The sequence below is a fragment of the Uloborus diversus genome, chromosome 2 (genome assembly GCF_026930045.1).
Source record: "Uloborus diversus isolate 005 chromosome 2, Udiv.v.3.1, whole genome shotgun sequence".
Lineage (NCBI taxonomy): Eukaryota > Metazoa > Arthropoda > Arachnida > Araneae > Uloboridae > Uloborus > Uloborus diversus.
In genome coordinates, this window is record NC_072732.1 from 87,446,140 (window position 1) to 87,464,611 (window position 18,472).

Below are 18,472 nucleotides of genomic sequence, written 5' to 3' on the forward strand. Positions count from 1 at the left end.
AACTGTTGACACAAATAGCCGGCTTTCAAGTATATCATTATGCTGCCGGGCATTATACTGATACGGACTGAGATGCTACATGTAGTTATCAAAATAATGGAAACACTTGGAGAAAAAAATTTGGGAATGGCTAATCTGCCGTAAGTGTTCTGTTTATAAAGGTGCCCTTCTAACTTTAATTGCTCATACTGGTGACTCTATATGGTGATCGAGTTCTGTGGTCACTTTTGCTGCTGCTGTTCGCTTTTTAAACATTGCAATCCATTTCAAAACCCTTCTATTTATTTCACTGAGCTTCTCTTTCCGCCCACTATTTTGCTTTGCCGAGCTTGTCTTACCGCGATGTGTGTATGCTGTCATGACTTTAGATACTGCACTTTTAGATGCGTCAAAAAGTTGAAATGTTTCAGTTACACTTGCTTCAGCTAGACCCGCTCCAACGATTTGGGCTCTTTAAAAATTTGAGTGGTCCGACATTTCACGCGCTCGAAAAAAATCCAAGACTTCCAGAACTTCCATTAAGTCATCAAATAGTACCAGAATTAGTACATTGCTATTTATAAAAAAAAAAAAAAACAGATATCTAATTTTATTCTTTATACTTACAAAGTGCATTCAAAAATGTCACTTTTATTCTCAGGTGTTTCCATTATTTTGATAACTACCTGTATAGCGTAATTTTATTGTTTCTTCATTTCTACCAAGAGACATCTTAAACTTCTACATGACGTACCGTTGGAAAGCATAAAAATCTATTTAATTTATTTGTTTATTATAGTCAGTGTCAAATTAAATAAGCCCAATGAAAACTCTTAGTAAGTCAATGGGTTAAATACTGTTATGAATTATTAGTGTAAATGTGAGACATAACTGTATTTTTTGTTTCTTATATTCTCTTTTCTACTTTGGTGTGGGGACAGAGTATGAGAGGTTTGTGAGCAGAGCTCCAGTTTTAATATTTTGTTTCAGATAAGAAATTAAGCGATTTTCTATGTTTGGAAGTTGATACGTAGTTCCAGAGTAGCAATGAATATTTGTGATAACCTCTCTCTCTTATCTTTCTTTATTGCTTATACTTCGCTTCAGGGCCGCGCCGTCCCTATGTGCGAGGTCGTGCGGAGCACGACGGCGCCAGAGTCAAAAAAGGCGACTAGCTCTACTAATAGAAACTGCTCTAAATGGGGAAAATCTCTCGAACCAAAAAAAAAATAATAATAAAATTGAACTTAGCATTACATCCAGGGCCCGATCAAACTAAAGTGATGCCCGAGAAATATTTGGTGCCACTCTCGCATGAAAATCTGCACATTTTTCATGTGGAAGCTTTCAAAAAAGGGAAGAAGTAAAGAGATTTACTCCATTTGGGTGACCCTAAAATTGTGGTGCCCAAAATCCACGAAACTGCTAGACTGTGCGTTCATCATGCCCTGATTAGTTTTAGTAATGGCGTGAAATTACACTACTCGTTGAAACAAGCAATCCTCTCGTTCCTTATCGGAAAGATAAGGAATAAGTTGATATTTCTCTACCTAAAAACTATTGCCTTGTTGAGTGTAAACATACCATTCAAAAGTAAAATATTTTACAATGAAAACACGTGATGCTAATTAATGCATAAACTAGCATTTTTTTTCCTAATGTGGAGCCTTGAATGCTGTTTCGGTATGTCTAAAGTACACAAGGCTGAGGAGCATATGAGGCGCAAGAAATTTTCTATTCCCATTTTGGACCTTGAGGTGAACCTATTGCCTTATAATTTGTTCAATGTGTCTTTTTGTGGTTTTTAATTATTGTTCGTGGTAATTCGACTATTTCATGTTATCATACATAAAAAATAATGTAAGCCCATTTGCATGCAGTTTATTTGTGCGTAATATTTGGATATTGTAGACAACAATTTCGGTTAACTTTTTAGTCCCATAAAGTAACGACTTGACCAAATTACTCGATTCCTCCCCCCCCCCCCCCCGCTCCTCGTCCTTTTTCTTTAACTATTTGTTTGTCAAAAAAAGAGCTTTGGATAATTTTTTTGTTCTAGGTATCAATTTCAATGCCTTCCATATTTTATGATGATTAATTTTACCGGAAGGGATTTCAGTTTCAGATTTTTAGGTGGGATATCCTCTATACTTCGATTTATAAATATAATGAGTACCCGGCTGTCACGTTTTAAGAGGCATAAAAGTTTGATTAGTTAATCATCAGTTAGAGATTAGAGAGATATTTAGAGCGGCATTAATTTTGATTTTTAAATATTTTCTTTTTACAAAAAGCATTAGTGTATCAGAGGAGCTACGTAACCCGAAAGAAATAACTGTGAGATATGAAGTAAAAACGTACTCTGTAATCCAAAATACACGTTTTTTTACGTACTATTTTTTTTTTAATTCAATACCAAATTTATTTTTTCTGCGTCTACAAAACTTATTCGAGGAGTTAATCATATTTTCGCTAAACGCTACTGCATAAAGGCGCTCGAAAGGCATTTTCACGACGGAGCCGATGAGGCTTGGCGCGGGCCTGCTTCGCTTACAAGTATACCATTAAGTTTGCAGCCATGGCTTAGTATGTAATTCGGAATTAATTTGACGTGCTTTAACTCCAATCGATAATTTTCCCCCAATATTTATAGGATACCAAGTATGTATCCAATTTATCACTCTTATAGATTAATTAAACTGTTTAACAACATATTTTGATTTTCTGTTCACTCCAGATCGTTTTATGAGAAAAAAATATATAAATGTACCTGAAAAGGACTTTAAAGACATTGTTCGCAATGTAACATTAAGTTAAGGTTTTCAGGGTTATTTCATTACAATATCATATGTTTGATTTTTTAAGGGTTACTTCATTACGATATAATAAAATAGGATATTCATATTCTTATTCTATTGTTGTATCTTCATTTTTAGGAAAAAGAAAAATGTGTCTGTTTTCCTTTTTTTTCTGTAAATGGACATACGCTAGTACATTCAGTTATGATGTTTTGGTTTTAAAAAAATATATGAGGACTAAAGAGTTTCATCCCGTGCTCGCTTATCGCGCAAAGCAGGCCTCGCATTGCAGGCAGCACAAATTTGAATATGTAGCAATAATAAAATGCGTACCACTCTCAATGTCAAAAGGAAAAAATGCATTCCTTAAAAAAAAATAGCATCTTTTCTGAGCATATTTTGTTTTAAAATACCAATTCCTTCATTTTAATTGTTTTTAAGGGTGATATTTTTTAAGATGTGTGTGTGTGTGTGTGTGTGTGTGTGTGTGTGTGAGATTTGTAAAAACTATTACATCTAGATAAAGTCCCATCCAACGAAAATGTCATGCTTTTATCAGAAAGAATTTAGCGTAATAATGGTCTTTTAACTTCATTTTATGTTCAGATTGTGGCTGATGTTTGCGAGATCTTGCTGTTTGCGAAAAGAAATTAAAATTATCTATCTTTACTCTCTCGTAATATATTCGAAATTAATTTATTTTATTTGTGACTAATGAAGCTATATCCCTCTATGTATACTAACCTATGTATAACCGGTTAAAGAATTTTCTTTATATTTATCTCAAGAAGATTTGGAATTGCTTCGTATTACGAGATGCGAACTAAAATCGTTTTTTAAGTCAATTTTAAAATCTTACTTGGTGAAAGAATCCTTCTGAATCTTATTCAAATGATTTAGTAAACTTAACTTCGATTTTTATGATAAGTACTTATCCTCATTTAAGCGCAGTATTTTCATTTTAAATGAATGTTTAAGTACAAGAACGAGTGAAAGACAATTTATTCAAATGAAGGGCTCGGAGCAAGAAACTTATATGCCACATGATATGAATTTTTTAGTCGGCCAATTTCCAACTTATAAAAAATATTTGTAGAATTTTTCAAAGGCATTTTACATTCTATATTCTGCAATACTAAAACCACACATGTTTTTCTCCGAATGACATAATCCATTGTCATGTTTATTTTTAATTTTAGTTATGCAAAACAAAAGTTTTGATTGAAAAGTCACTCCTTGTGGCTTGTCACATTTTTGCCTTGAGCCATTTAAATTAACCTAATGTATTTTTTCAACTGCAGCTTTCTGACTTTTAGTTATAGTTCTGCCCTCCAAATCACGAGAGTTTTAGATTAAGAGCGTTACTTTTAGCTTTGCACTGCGTTAAAAATCGACTTTTCAGTTAGTTCCGCCATTCGATATTTTCGTTATTACTTTCTCAGAGTGTAATGTGTTTACAGGAGTATATTAAAGAGGAATAAAAGTTTTTTTAAAACAAAAACGAAATTCTTACCAACAATAAAAAAGTACATGACTTTTATTACAGAGGGCAACGTTGTTAACTTGTAAAAAATATTGTATGCTTTTCGTTTATTCAGTTCGGCGAGCTAAACAACTTTTATTATTTCTCAAGATAAAATCAACAAATGTTCAGAAACACATAATAATAAATAACTTTAAAGTCGTATTCCAATGTTAGACAATATCTTTACCTACAGGCAAAGAATAAATAAATCTTGAAATACTCTTGCCTTCTGGAACTACAAATGCTTTGGTTCTGTATCCTCTATGTTGTTTGTGCTAGAATCGTCATCAGTTATTTTTATGCTGCCGTTTTTATCTGGAACATCTTCGACAGCATCAAAAACATCTTCCTTTTCATCATAATCTGCTTTTGGCAATCGTGTTATCCACCTTAAAAATTACAGAAATTTGTTTTAGTATCTGAGAACAAAATTTAACACTTAAGTAGTCGCATATTTGTCTGTTTCCGCTCGTTGTCATATATTTCGCTCTATCACACCAGCCTTTATATTGATAGTGGGGTCCATCTGTGTACCTCCCCTTGATTAACTCCTCAACTCTCACACAATTTTTTGAGATTTTTTTTAGAATTTCAAGACTGCATAGCTTTCGAATATGCTTGTCAACCCCTTAGACCAATAGCGCGAGAACCTAGCTCTTCGACAGTAACTTTCTTCCAGCGTAAGTGTAAGTATTGCTCTTCAATACATACTTTTGTATGGTAAATGGTATCAATTATATTTACTGAAGCAAACACTAAAAGAAATCATTCAAAAATTTTTTTTCGTGTCATGGATCGTTAGGGCGGGGAAAAGACCGAAACGGAAGCACTAACGAAATATAAAGAGATGCGACTACATCCGGGTTAAAAAAATCCATTGCTAAAAAATCGTATTGTGTAATTAATTTCAATAAGGAAATATACAGACATTGTATACTCACAAGAATACTCCTACCGAAATCAACGAGATTGCACCAAGAATAACGTAAACTAATCCAGGAAAAAAGTCTAAAGATGCGTTGAAGATTTGAGACACGGCAGCAGTGGCTAGAGATGGAAGTACTGATTCCACCATGGAGAGAAAAGAAAATATTTTGCCTGGAATAAAAATAATAAAAACTGTTAGAGAGCAGTGCTAAAAAAACTAACATATCTGATTTAAGATTTTGTTTTGCATCTAGGGAAAGCAACTGCACAGTAAGATGACAAAAGATAATCTGAATGTGTGTCTTATATTTTTAAGTGAAGCAAAATATTTTTTTTTTTGCTCAGAATATCAACAATAGGCACGGAAAGGGATCTACAAGAATAAGTGTATACTGTAGTGTTTAAATTATTTACTATCTAAGCTATGTATTGATTGCTTAAAGCTAGGAGTTGGATGTTTAAAGTGTCTGAAAAATGTTCCTGGATTACAAAACATGATGTTTATTTTATTTAAAAAAAGGAATGAAAAACCAAAAGTTAAGGCGTTAGTAGCATTCTTTTTATTATTGTATCTATGTTGCATCATAGTTATCTCAGGAATGTTTAGAAATTCCGTTGTTTTGCTTTTAATCCACTACTTGTACGAGAAACAGTTCTAAAATGACTCAATGTAAAAAAAAAAGTTTATAACTTGTATTCACCAGAAAATAGTCTGACATTGCTTTTGCAATACACATTTTCTGCGATAATATTATATACTCTACAAAAGTGTTATTCCCTATCCTTAAAAAAGAAATTGTGTGTTACTTTACACCATCAAATTTCTATTTATTATAATATATGTTAGCGCCTTGTGAATAAGTTTTTTTTATCGTTGATGTATCATAAATTTTTTAAAGCAAAACTTTAAAAGAATGTTATTTTCAGAACAAAAAATATATAATTAACAATTTGCGTAAAAATATACCTAATTACGAGCTAATTTTATGAGCTAATATCTAATTTTGATAGTATTTGGTTTCTTTAATTCAAAATTTACGAAACTTTATATCCTCAAAATATTCCTCGGTTTCAACTAGTAAACATTGTCATTTTTGAGTACTTTTAAATAAAACGGAATTACTGAAAGTTTTATGAGAAAAATATCACCGATCAATTTCTCTTTGATTTTCTCCTAAAAAAACAGCAACGGGTTACATTACACTAAGTTAATTTTTAGAATTTTACCGTAAAATGTTTTCAAACAGATGCTAATGAACCCGACACTCCATATTTTTTTCTACCGCTAATTAAGATGCGTTTGTGCTATTGATACTTTAATAATCTCTTCGTACGTTCAAAGCAATCTTTGAAAAAAATTATATATATATCATGTACGCGCTGAATGCCGGTAACATTTTAAGAAAAAAAAAACTATGAAACTTTAAAAAGAAAGAAAGGATAAATTTATTTTATGCATGTGTATAAAACCAGTTGAAAGCTTTGTATAGAAACAGGAGAAGAAAAATACGTAGCGTTTTCAAAAAAAAAAAAAAAAAAAAAGGTAACAAGAGCTCTGATGAATGTTCAGATTCTCTGTGAGGTAAAAACTCACGCTGAAGATAAGGAAGATGATCAGATTGTTTAAACGATAGCAGTGAATGGAGCTAGGTTTTCACTAACAAGACAAAATGTCGGTTAGAATATTTGGCTGAGTTGACGCAAACATGTCCCGTCAATGAAACAGGAAGTGTAATAAGGTTTTTGCGTTGGAAGGTATTGGTCTACTCTCTTTACAGTTCCAACCTCGCAGCAAAGTATTTCCATCTGTTTGGACATTTAAAAATATGCTTGATAGGTCAGCAGTTCAGAATCGTTGCAGCGGTTTAACAAGCCGGTCCATATGTGGTTTTCCATCCATGACGATAATTTCTTAGTCCAACACTTTTTATAGGTCCAATGAGATGAAAATCCCTTCGTACGCGTTATTGACTGGGAGGTAAGTGGTCCAATACCCCCCCCCCCCCAATGCAAAATCACACTTCTCTTTTCATTGGCGGGACTTGTTTTTATCAAGCAGCCATTTTCTTACTCATATTTTGCCCTGTTTGAGGACACCCGGCTCCATCCACCCGTATCGTTTGGAAGCTCTGATGATCTTCGTTATCTTCAGAAGGCTCTTGTTACCTTACTTTTTTAAACCAAGTCATATACCTTACATAAATGAAATTATGATATAATATTACAATATAAAAAAGCAATATAAATCTAAAGTACTGTGATAAATTTTATTTATACTTTTTTCTCGGTTAACACATATTATTTCTCATAAATGCTTTACACGTCATAACTATGTTTGTATTACTGTATATAGGCATATGGTACTTCGGAAAGCGTTAAATGCCTTGATAACGCAATATTAGACACCACAGAAGTAATCTGTATCTTGTAAAGTCGTTTAACATGTCTTGTAACCACATGAATTTTTGTATTTACCATCTTATAAGTGTACTTCAGATGAAAATGCAATGTTACCAACTTAAAACTTGCACATTTTTTGCAAACGGAGAACGAACAACGTGAAACATCAAGAGTTTATTGCGCAAAAAGTAGCGCATATCGTTGAGAGATGACGCTTCGCTTACTTCGATAAAAATAATAGCTAAATTGGGAATAAATATTGGATGAGGATGTTTTATTTCTTCTTTCTCTAAAATAAAAATATTTCATCGAAATTGGGCTTAAAAGTGTATACCATGTCACTTTTTTGATCGACAAAGTAGTTTTTTTTAATATGGCGGCGTCTATGATGAAGTGGTGTATTTTTATTAAAAATTAAAAAGTGAAACTAATCCGCTCTTTTGCAATATTTTGACTAAAATTAGGAAATGTGAAGACCGGTGTTTTAAATTAGAACAGTGGTTCTCAACCTGTGGGTCGTGACCTCATTGTAGCATTTTTTTTAATTTTAAATGTGTGCAGTTTTAAACTATTGCATTAAAAAAAAGCGTCATTTAAATTTTTTCTTTGTTGTAATCAGGGCTGTAACCAGGATTTCCCAAATTGAAAGGTTCTAAAGAATTTTCTATCCTCAGTAACATTAAAAAAAAGTAATAAACAGTGAAACTAATAAGCATAAACAAATAAATGAAAATGAACGAAATTTATTAAACGTTTGATAAAGCATACTAAATAATTCATTTCGGTTTGCTGAAGTGTGCACTTATTTTACAGACTTTTTCTTTAAACAAAGTCATTTATTCTCCGTACAACTTTGCATTTGGGATAAATTATACAAATTCCTTTTTGTTTCTTAAATTATTGTTAATTCAATAAAAATCATACTCAGTGAATCAAACGGGAATACCTTAAATATTAACGTCGTAGTACACTTCATTAAGAGGCGAAACATATTTACATGATCCAAATTTCCTTTTTTAATAAAGTCATACTTTTGATTAAATGCTTGATTTTAGTAGTGTTTTAAAATTTAATGCATAAGATTTTTTTTTCAGTGTTAACTGTTTTTCCTACTAGTTAGTTCATAAATATCATTTAAGGTTATAAATTTATTTTATGAGGTGGTGATTGTAGTATAAAATGTAGTATTACATGTCTGGAACCACCTTTGCTTTCAAAAAATAATAAAAAAAATGGGAAACAATATCCTGGCAACGGCCTTAGTTCTTACATTATTGAATTTTTTCAAATTAGTTTTATTCAGCTGCAAAGATCTTTGGATATAATTCAGAAAATACGCATTAAGGTGAGTGCAATGCCATTTCGTGATTTTTCCGTGGACTAACTTTCGTAAGTAACTGCAACCTGTTCAAAACTTCAGAGGAACGGTTTGTGACTGTCACGTTGTTTTAACATAACTTACCTATATCATCTTTTGATACAATTTTTGAAATTCTTGAACGGCCAGCCAAAGGTACCAACATGTCCAACACTCCAATCATATTTGCTAAAGGAAAAAAATGAATACGGTAAATTTATATATGATCAATGATGGTGCATTTTTCTACATCTGGTCATCCAAAAGTGGTAAAGAGTCAGCTTAAGAATTCGATAAACGGCAAGTTCCTTCGCTTATGTCTATCGTCGTTTATCTCCGTACTTAAGAGAAAGTTGTATAAAACAGTGACCCTGACATATTTTTTCCTCGCAGAAGAAATATTTTAAAGAAAAACAAACGAAATTTTTTTATATAACAGTTCCATGAGATAGACTATCAAGACACACGATTGTATAAAATAAATATATAAGAATGAGATAGAAAATATTTTTCTGAAAAACGAGCCAAGTTTTCGTTTGTCTTGACAACCAGTTGGATAAAATTGGGTATTCATATGAAAACTATACATTTCAGATCGAAATCAAAACTTTATCAAAAATTATATTTTTCCGTGTTTTTAAAATTATTGTTGAGTGATTGATACATATTACTATTAAATATCTAAGTATTTCACATAGCGATTATTTATACTCAATTCCTGTAATTGAAAACTTTTATATTCCATATTTGAATTGAAGCATGATTTACGATATCCATACTATTAAAATCTGTTCGCGTCCACCTGTCTGTCTGTCCATCTGAAGATAGATCTTCTCAAAAATCGCTGCGAGTCGAGACTCGAACGAAATACCGATCAATTCAAATTTTTCCTAGGAAAACAATAGGACCAATCTCGTAACTGTACGACTTTAATTAGCAGAGATATTATTTAAAAAGTTAATTAACATCATGTTATTCAGGAATTTTTATTTCTTTCCTGTTGCCATTTGGCATATGGTTTAGCAAATAATAAAATTCTAACAATTGTTTTAAAAGGGATTTTTTGGCTGCTGTCCAAATCTTAAAACAACGTTTCCATCTAGAATTTTATTTTAAATTAGTTTACTTTCTCTTTTATTCTGAAATATAAATCTTAAAGCTATTCTTTAGAGCATTTTTTTTTGTTTAGATATTTATTCGGAACTCCAGCGCTCGAATACGCTACCTTGCGGTGATTTACAAAACTGCAAATGAAACTAAAACATTGACACGTTGCGTTCCACGTGTGTCTGTTGACGTAAACGCAGGCAGTTTGTTCTGAGTATTTATTAATTATTTATTAGTTTTCATTATTTCCTTAATAATTGGTGAAAGCGAAAATTCTGGATTAACAAACTTGGATAACGTTATACAAGGTAAAAATTTTTATTGTTCTGTATGAATTTGTAAGAATATGGGGTTTTTTTTAATCTTAAATTAATTAAACTTACCATATTTTACAGCAGCATTTAGTTGGAATGGACAGTATGCAAAATATTTTTTTGAATATATTATCGTAGAACAAAATGAAAAATGTTTCCCCGAGAAAGAATTTACTTTATTCCTTTTATTCTCAGCTGAAAGGTTTCGCCAAATTTGTTTAGGGTTATAGTGTTAGTATAGTGCGAGGAAAGTAGCCAATGGCGAGATTTCGTGCTTTTAGTTAAACCATTTTTAATTTTTATCATGAGTGGAATAAAATGGTAGTAAGATTACAGAATTCGATAAGTGAAAAGAAATAATGGTCAATCAACTGAAAAGAAAACTACCACCATATATCCGTGAGAATTTTGTTGATGATTTGCATAACATGACACAATTAAATCGTAACTCAGAAATTAGAAAAATCGAAACAGAAAATTTTTAAATTAACCGATTCGGGAATTCGGAACTCCAGCGCTCGAATACGCTACCTTGCGGTGATTTACAAAACTGCCGATGGAACTAAAACATTGCCACGTTGCGTTCCACGTGTGTCTGTTGACGTAAACGCAGGCAGTTTGTTCTGAGTATTTATTAACGCAATCGATGTGTCTTAGTTTGCTTTCAGCTACAGAAATTAATTCGTCCCTTAGTAGTATTCTCGAGCTTCTCAAAATAATGTTAGTTTTCCTTATTTCTTTCAAAAAAGTATTAAATGGTGGAAGCGTAAACAAGAAAACTCTGGATTCTCAAAATTGGATAACGTTATACCAGGTAAAATTTTTTATTGTTTTGTATGAATTTGTAAGAATATAAGTTTTTTTTAATCTTAAATTAATTTAACTAATCATATTTTACAGCAGCATTTAGTTGGAATGAACAGTATGCAAAATATTTTCTTGAATTTATTATCGTAGAACAAAATGAAAAATGTTTAACCGAGAAAGAATTTACTTTATTCCTTTTACTCTCAGCTGAAAGGTTTCGCCAAATTTGTTTAGGCTTATAGTTTTGGTATTGTGCGAGCAAAGTAGCCTTGGCGAGATTTCGCGTTTTTAGTTAAACCATTTTTAATTTTTATCATGAGTGGAATAAAATGGTAGTAAGATTACAGAATTCGATAAGTAAAAAGAAATAATGGTCAATCAACTGAAAAGAAAACTACCACCATATATAAACTGTGAGTACACATTTTATTTATTTTGTTCTGAGTGAATTTGAATAAATATCAGTTTTTCAATTCGATGAAAAAAAAAACGAACTTAACAACATTGACTGGACACTTTTCCTTAACCTAATTCCACATAAATGATTTAAATAACCTTTGTTACTACAGTATCCTACTGAAATAGACAGTATGCAAATAAATTTTCTTGAAAATATTTATCGCAGAACAGATTGAAAAATCCAGAAAGAACGTTAAGAATTTGAACAATAAAAAATAAAAGTTCGCGAAAAATCTGTTTAGAGGGTTATGATTTTAAAATTGTGTGAAAGAATAATGTATCTTGACATGATTTCGCATATCAGGTAAATCATTTCCAAGACGAATGAATTAAATGCATGATTTCTTTGGATATCCAATCATATAGTCATAGAAATAAATTATCTAGTGTTAAACGTTACTCTTGACAGTCTGCCACGTATGTGCACTATGTGACAAAAATGTCAACAAACGCCGGAAATGTCACGAAACTGAACTTAATATGTACTAATGTATAGAAAAAACGGTACAAAATGAAAATGCCGTTCGAAGCGAACCAAAAATTTATAATTCCGAATTCAACATCGTGAAAATGGCTGCTTCAGAACAACTTACTGTGTGTTCTGCATTAATTGTTTACTTTCGTAATGCTTTTTGGTTTCTAATCTCTTTCTATATGGGTCAGAATAACCAAAAGACTTTGAAAAATCTTTTCAAATGAATAAAGCGAAAAAAATCATACATACGAACAAAAATCACAACACTTTTAGCATTATCTTCGTTACCACATGCGTTTGTTTTAGTTTTGAAGTCGGCCATTAGACAGTGACTGCAGTGCCCCCTATAGTTCGTTGGAGTTGCGAATTCGAGAGAAATGACTCGGCTACAAATGGAAAACAATAAGCGCTAGCCAAGCAAGGCAAAAAAGTATCATCTTCTTTCGATAACAATTTGTAATGTCACATTGAATTTTCTAGCATTAATTGTTGTTCTTGTCAGGCCACAATCATTATTTAGTTTTATCAAGAATTGATAAATATTGAATTCAACATCGTGGAAATAGCTGCTTAGAACTACGAACTACGTAGTTTGCATTAATCTTTGACGTTTAGTAATGCTTCTTGAATTCTCATTTCTTTCTACGTGGGCCAGAATATCCACAAGACTTTGAAAATTAATTTAAAAAGAATAAAGCTAAAAACTCATACGTACGAACAAAAATCACAACACTTTTAGCATTTTCTTCGTTACCATGTGCGTTTGTTTTGGTTTTTCAGTCTGCCATTAGACAGTGACTTCAGTGTCCCCTATAGTTCTTTGGAGTTGCGAATTGTAATTTAGCTTCGTTTCTCTATTCGGCATTCTTATTCTAAGCAATTATGTTGATTTCTTTCTGTTGCCATTTACATTTCTGTTGATAAATAACATTTCAACAATTATTTCAGTGAGACTGACGTTATCATAACAACCAACTGGGTTAATCGGTTGCTCTATTCGGAAATAACCTTTATTTATCGTCTGCCCTTTTTTTATTTTTTACAGCCAACGTTCTTTACTCTTTTCAGCATATGAAAGTTGTTTCTTTACTTATGTTTGTTTATTCGCAACTCCAATAACCCATAGGGGGCACTGTAGTCAATATCTAATGGCGGGCGAAAAATGTAAAACAAACAAATGCCGTAACTTATATTTTACTTAAAAGCTTAGTGACTGACAGTCATTTTTCGTCGTGTTGTGGGAAGCTTTCTTTTCTATTCCTTTGAAATTACATTACATCACAAACTGTCTGAAGCCTATAATTTACCCCAAAGAAAACACGTGGAACGGAATGTTTTACCTTTTCAATTGAATTGTTTACCACCGCAAGGTAGCGTATTTGAGCTCTGGAGTTGCGAATTGTAATGTAAGCTTTTTTATCGTTACCAGCCTCATATTTAGGTAAATTTAAGATGTGCGACTAATTATGTTTATTTTATTGGACTCTTCCCTTCGCATGGGTGAGTTTTCGATTTATAATAACTCTCATTTTCCTTCTTGTTTAATCAAAAAAAAAACACATTAAATTAAGATTGTTTAAATTTCTTAAAAGGGAACAGAGTTGAACAAAAACTGACGTCAGAGTACTACAAAAACATCAACTGGACATCTCTTTCATTTTTTAGGTAGCCCGTGCAACTCCGAGCACGCAGCTACTTTTAGTAATAAAACATGATAGTTAGCTTTCCATTCGTGTCTCCATTTAAGCCACCAGGCTTTTCACATTCTGCACTTCATTAGACACGACAACAACAACAACAACAAGACACCAAAGACACGTTTTTTTTAATGGTGTCTCTTTGGACAGGTTTATAAAATGTATCAATGTATATACAAAAATTTAACTGAAACCTAGAATGATAAATGCTGTACTTACAAATATCGTATGACGGAGAATGAATCGATAAGGTTCAGCGTGCAACGTAAGGGTGTAATGCAGGCAAAAGAAAACTTAAAAACACTAAAGTTTACGCACAAAAAGACCGTCAGGCAAGTGAACAATCCAATTCAATGAGGCTCATAGTCGATAAAGAGTGATGTTAATGAGTTACATCAGTAATGACTACGAAATTTGAATGTCTCCGTTTGTGCCGTATTAGATGATTTTCGCCATCATTATACCGAACTTTTGGATCATTCTGATTCACCAAACTTTTATATCATCCTGTACACTACACAAATAACGAAATGTTGCATGTGGATTGAATTTGCTCGTAAGTGACGCCACGAGGGTCAATCTTTACACTGGCTGTATCTTTGTTTTTTTTTTTTCTTTATTACTAAAATTCAGTTTTCAGTATTTTAAGCAGTGCCTTTTTTGAAGCTCCTTTGATCAACAGAAGATGTAATTATTTATAAAGATGTAAACATTTTATAGATATGCTCAATTTATTGATACGTTTACTTGGCTTATAATTTACAAGTTACTATTTTGTTTAAAAACGTAATACGTATATTATGACAGTTTTTAATTTCAGTAGTACAATAAACCAAGTGCTATACATAGCAAAAATACATGTAATATTAGTAAAGAAATGAAAGTATAATTCAGATTAGGCTATAGTTCATTTTTTCTGCATAAAATTACAACTTTATGTTTTTTTCTTATATAAGTTATTTAGAAATTTAATCTAGTATTCATTTATGCTAATGCTCTTTGATAAATTTTCGCTAGTGTGCTTAATATAGTTTGGTTTTTATATTTATATTGTTCCATAGTCCTTTAAAAATGTACAGAATTTTTTCCCTCTATTTATTTAGAGTAATGCATTTTCATAATTTATCGATTGCGTTCCGATTTGCGTGTTCCGATTTGCGTGACTTTAAAGTTTTCATGTGTACGGGCTTTCATAGTTCTTGAAAAATCAAATTTATTGTATTTCATTTCAATACTTTTCTATTATGGAAAAAACCCCTTAAAAACTACTTTTGTTTTTGTGAATTATTACATTTTGAGACGAAGTTTTGCGAACTTATGAAAAAGTGTAATGGTTTTTAAGCATCAGTGTAGCCGTACATACATCTATGATACTTACCTATGTAATAAAGGTATTCGTTTGTTGCCAATCCCATGAGAAGGCTTTTACTTATTGCTGAAATCGATCCAACAAATCCAAGAGTTGAATCTCCAAGCTTCATCTTCTTAAACATTGGAACAATAAATAGAGTAGCAAAAGTTCCTACCATAGTAAAGATTCCGAATACAGTAGAAAATTTTGTATTGTCCCAGTCAAAACGATGATGAACGTAAGAAAAGCCTATTGTACCAACAGCTAAAAATAAAACATACATTATATTAATTGTATAGGATTACATGTATATTAGTTGCGTTAGACCAGTTTTCATCAATTATTGTTGTTATATTTGACGGAAATAAATGCAATATTTAGTTAAAACGAATTTTAAATTTTTTTTGCCACATCCACGTTTTGAATCTAATTTCTTGTCCTGGTTCTAAGCAAAATAGGATGCACGAGGACTAGGGTGAGTCCTAGAGAACATGAAAATATATTTTATAATCTTTAAACATAATTAAAGGGTAATAAAGTACTGGTGTTAGCCTAACGAATTCATATTATTGCTACAAGAGATTTTGCGAACTTTGCTTTATAAATGGTAGAATTGTAGGACGCGGAAGACATCAATTTAATAAAATAAATTATTGATAGATTAACCTTAATGTAATATAATCAATACTAGGGAGTGCATTTGTGATCTTCGCCGTACTTGTGTAAAATCTCGTGTCATAGGAGATAAGAAGGCGTTTCATGTAACTTTACGAGTAAAGAAGTCATAGGTATTTTATTCAGGCTAACGTAGTGTGAATTTCAATAACTGTTCTGTCGTGGGAAAGTAAACTGCAGTATCTGCAAAAATGAATTTTCGAGATATATAAAAGAAAAAAAAAATACGTTACAGCTTCAATATTAACAAAAGGAAATGTTGGAGTTACACGTTATTTCCGTGCTTCTTTTTTTTCATCAAAAACCAAATTAGCAAGTTTTTACGATAAAGCTAACGAACAATAGATGGCAGAAATGTAAGTAAATGAAAAATAATCAAATGCAGTTACTGCGCTTCATTCGCACACAGCAGTGTTGCAAAGCCCTGAATCGTAGACCAAGTAGTGGCACTTCCGCCATGTTGGGGCTAAACGATGTTTTCTTTTATGTTGCTGAAGTTGCATGCTTTGCTACTTGATTGTGGTTTCTTATTAACTCTAACCACAACGACTAATGAAACGCTATTCGTAATCGAATTTAACATTAGTAGTAAAAGCGACTAGTACATCGAAAATATGGCTAACATTGTATTAAGAGCTTCTTTTAATTAAAAACCCTACATACAGTATAATAACATAGTTAAATTTTGTATTAACTGTTCTTATGCTTCATAAGAAATTTGCCGTTTTTCTAAAAATTCTGGATCAAAGTGTACGTCCCTTTCCATTGAAAAGAATGTTTCTTGTTTACTTACATGCTTGGGGTGATTACTCGCGTTGGAAACATAGGTAGGGCAAAGCGGGTTTTTTCCATGGTTGTAAAGTTTGAAATTAAATAAATATTGAGTTTGAAATAGCACAAAAATCACTTTTTATGTTAAAGTTCAAGAACCCAGCTAGGAAAGAAAACCGAAATTATTGCGATAAAAATACAAAAACCAAAATTTTTGAGCATTAGGAGAGGGTGGCCCAAACCTAACCGCTTTGGGCCACCCTATTGGGCCAACAAACACCTGGACCTATAGCTTTTTTTTTTAAAAATCCGTAACAAAGTGTGCGCTTTGAATTAAAAAGAATGATTTCTTGTTTACTTACATGCTTGATGCAAAAGAGCTATACTCATACAGAACATCAGGAATAGAATTTGCTTCTTCCCTTGATTTGGACGTTTCTTTACTGTAGCATGAAAGCTGGCGATAACATTTTCGGTGGAGAATAAGTTTCGCAACTTCAACTTCCAACTTTCTGTGTTTTCCAAGCCTCTGGTCTCTTTAACAAAAAATACAACCCAAAGAAGTGCAAGAACATGCCCAGCGGTTGCTATCAAAAATATTGCATTGTATCCAAAATATTTGAAAATATATCCACTTGCAGCTATTCCGATCGGCATGGAAAGACCGACAGATGCTTGAAATAGGGTGTACTTCATTGTTCTGTTGCTTACCGTTGTTATGTCTGAAATGTAGCTGTATAATACCGCCATTATTGCTATGAAACCTCCGGAGAGTCCATTTATGAAAGCGGGGATGAACAAGAATTCAACTCTGGTATCCATAAACAGAGAACAAAGAGTAGTTCCCACGTCGTCAATTAACATTCCTATTAAAGCAACAATTACAGGTACCCTACGACTGTATTTATCACTCCATGATCCAATAAAAATTACTAAAATGGAGCTTGTTAGAAATGCCAAGAAATTGTATCCAAGAAGGTAATTATTGGCTAGTTTCACAACCTCATTTTTCACATCAGGGTAGTATGAAATATTAAAGCAGATTCTTGAAGAATAATTGAAGTGAACCAAGCATACTTTATCTATTATAATGGTTGTTTGAGACACACTTCTTAAAGCATATGAAAGTGTATACACAAACATCAGTAGTTCCACTTTCATTTGCCTTATTTCTGACAAAATTGTTGCCAGCTTTGATGGATGGTCTTCTTCATCTTCATAACTTGATATTTGTATTTGCCCATCAGTAAGTGTGGTAAAATTCGTCAGCTGGATTGGTTCCTCACTTTTCATCTTTTTTTCCGAGTTGATCACTAAATTTCCTTTTTTGGTTAACATTGTGAAAATATTTTGTAGTATTTTCAGTGATTCAAAAGCAATCTGAAAAGAAATAGAAATATTTACAAGTACTGAAATTAATTGAAAAACAAAGATAAATTATTGGAAAGAAAGATTGTATACTAAGACAAACAAATAGTATATATAAGCAGGAATTGAGTTCAAAAAAAGTAGTAGCAGGATGATACTATGACCAGTTTTCTAAAATTTCTCTGAAAAAGATTAAATTTTCTCAGTTTCTTCTAAAAAGTGAAATTTCTCTAATAGTGATTCTAATAAGGGTTTTGGCAAACCCTTGGTTTGTCATGTTTGTTTAGGCAAACATTAGCAAGACACATAAAGCAATACACCATACCATATGAAAGAGCTTAGCAAACATCTTAAAGCTGCAGTAAATGTTGCGTTGACGTTAAAAATATCTGGAGTTCAGTGACGATAAGAATTTTTACTAAATATACTTTTTAACTAATCTATTTTGACGAAGAACCGTAC

At 32.1% G+C, this 18,472-nt stretch overlaps 1 protein-coding gene across 1 annotated transcript; it reads right to left on the reverse strand.

Moving 5' to 3' along the window:
* Positions 1-4,537: 4,537 nt before the first annotated feature.
* On the reverse strand, positions 4,538-17,935 carry LOC129216403 (proton-coupled folate transporter-like). Its single transcript, XM_054850618.1, has 5 exons — positions 17,005-17,935; positions 15,224-15,460; positions 9,092-9,175; positions 5,244-5,400; positions 4,538-4,691 (listed from the first exon to the last, which is right to left on the reverse strand). Exons 1-5 carry the CDS (start codon positions 17,933-17,935, stop codon positions 4,538-4,540), a joined length of 1,563 nt encoding a protein of 520 aa, XP_054706593.1.
* Between the last annotated feature and the right edge of the window lie 537 nt (positions 17,936-18,472).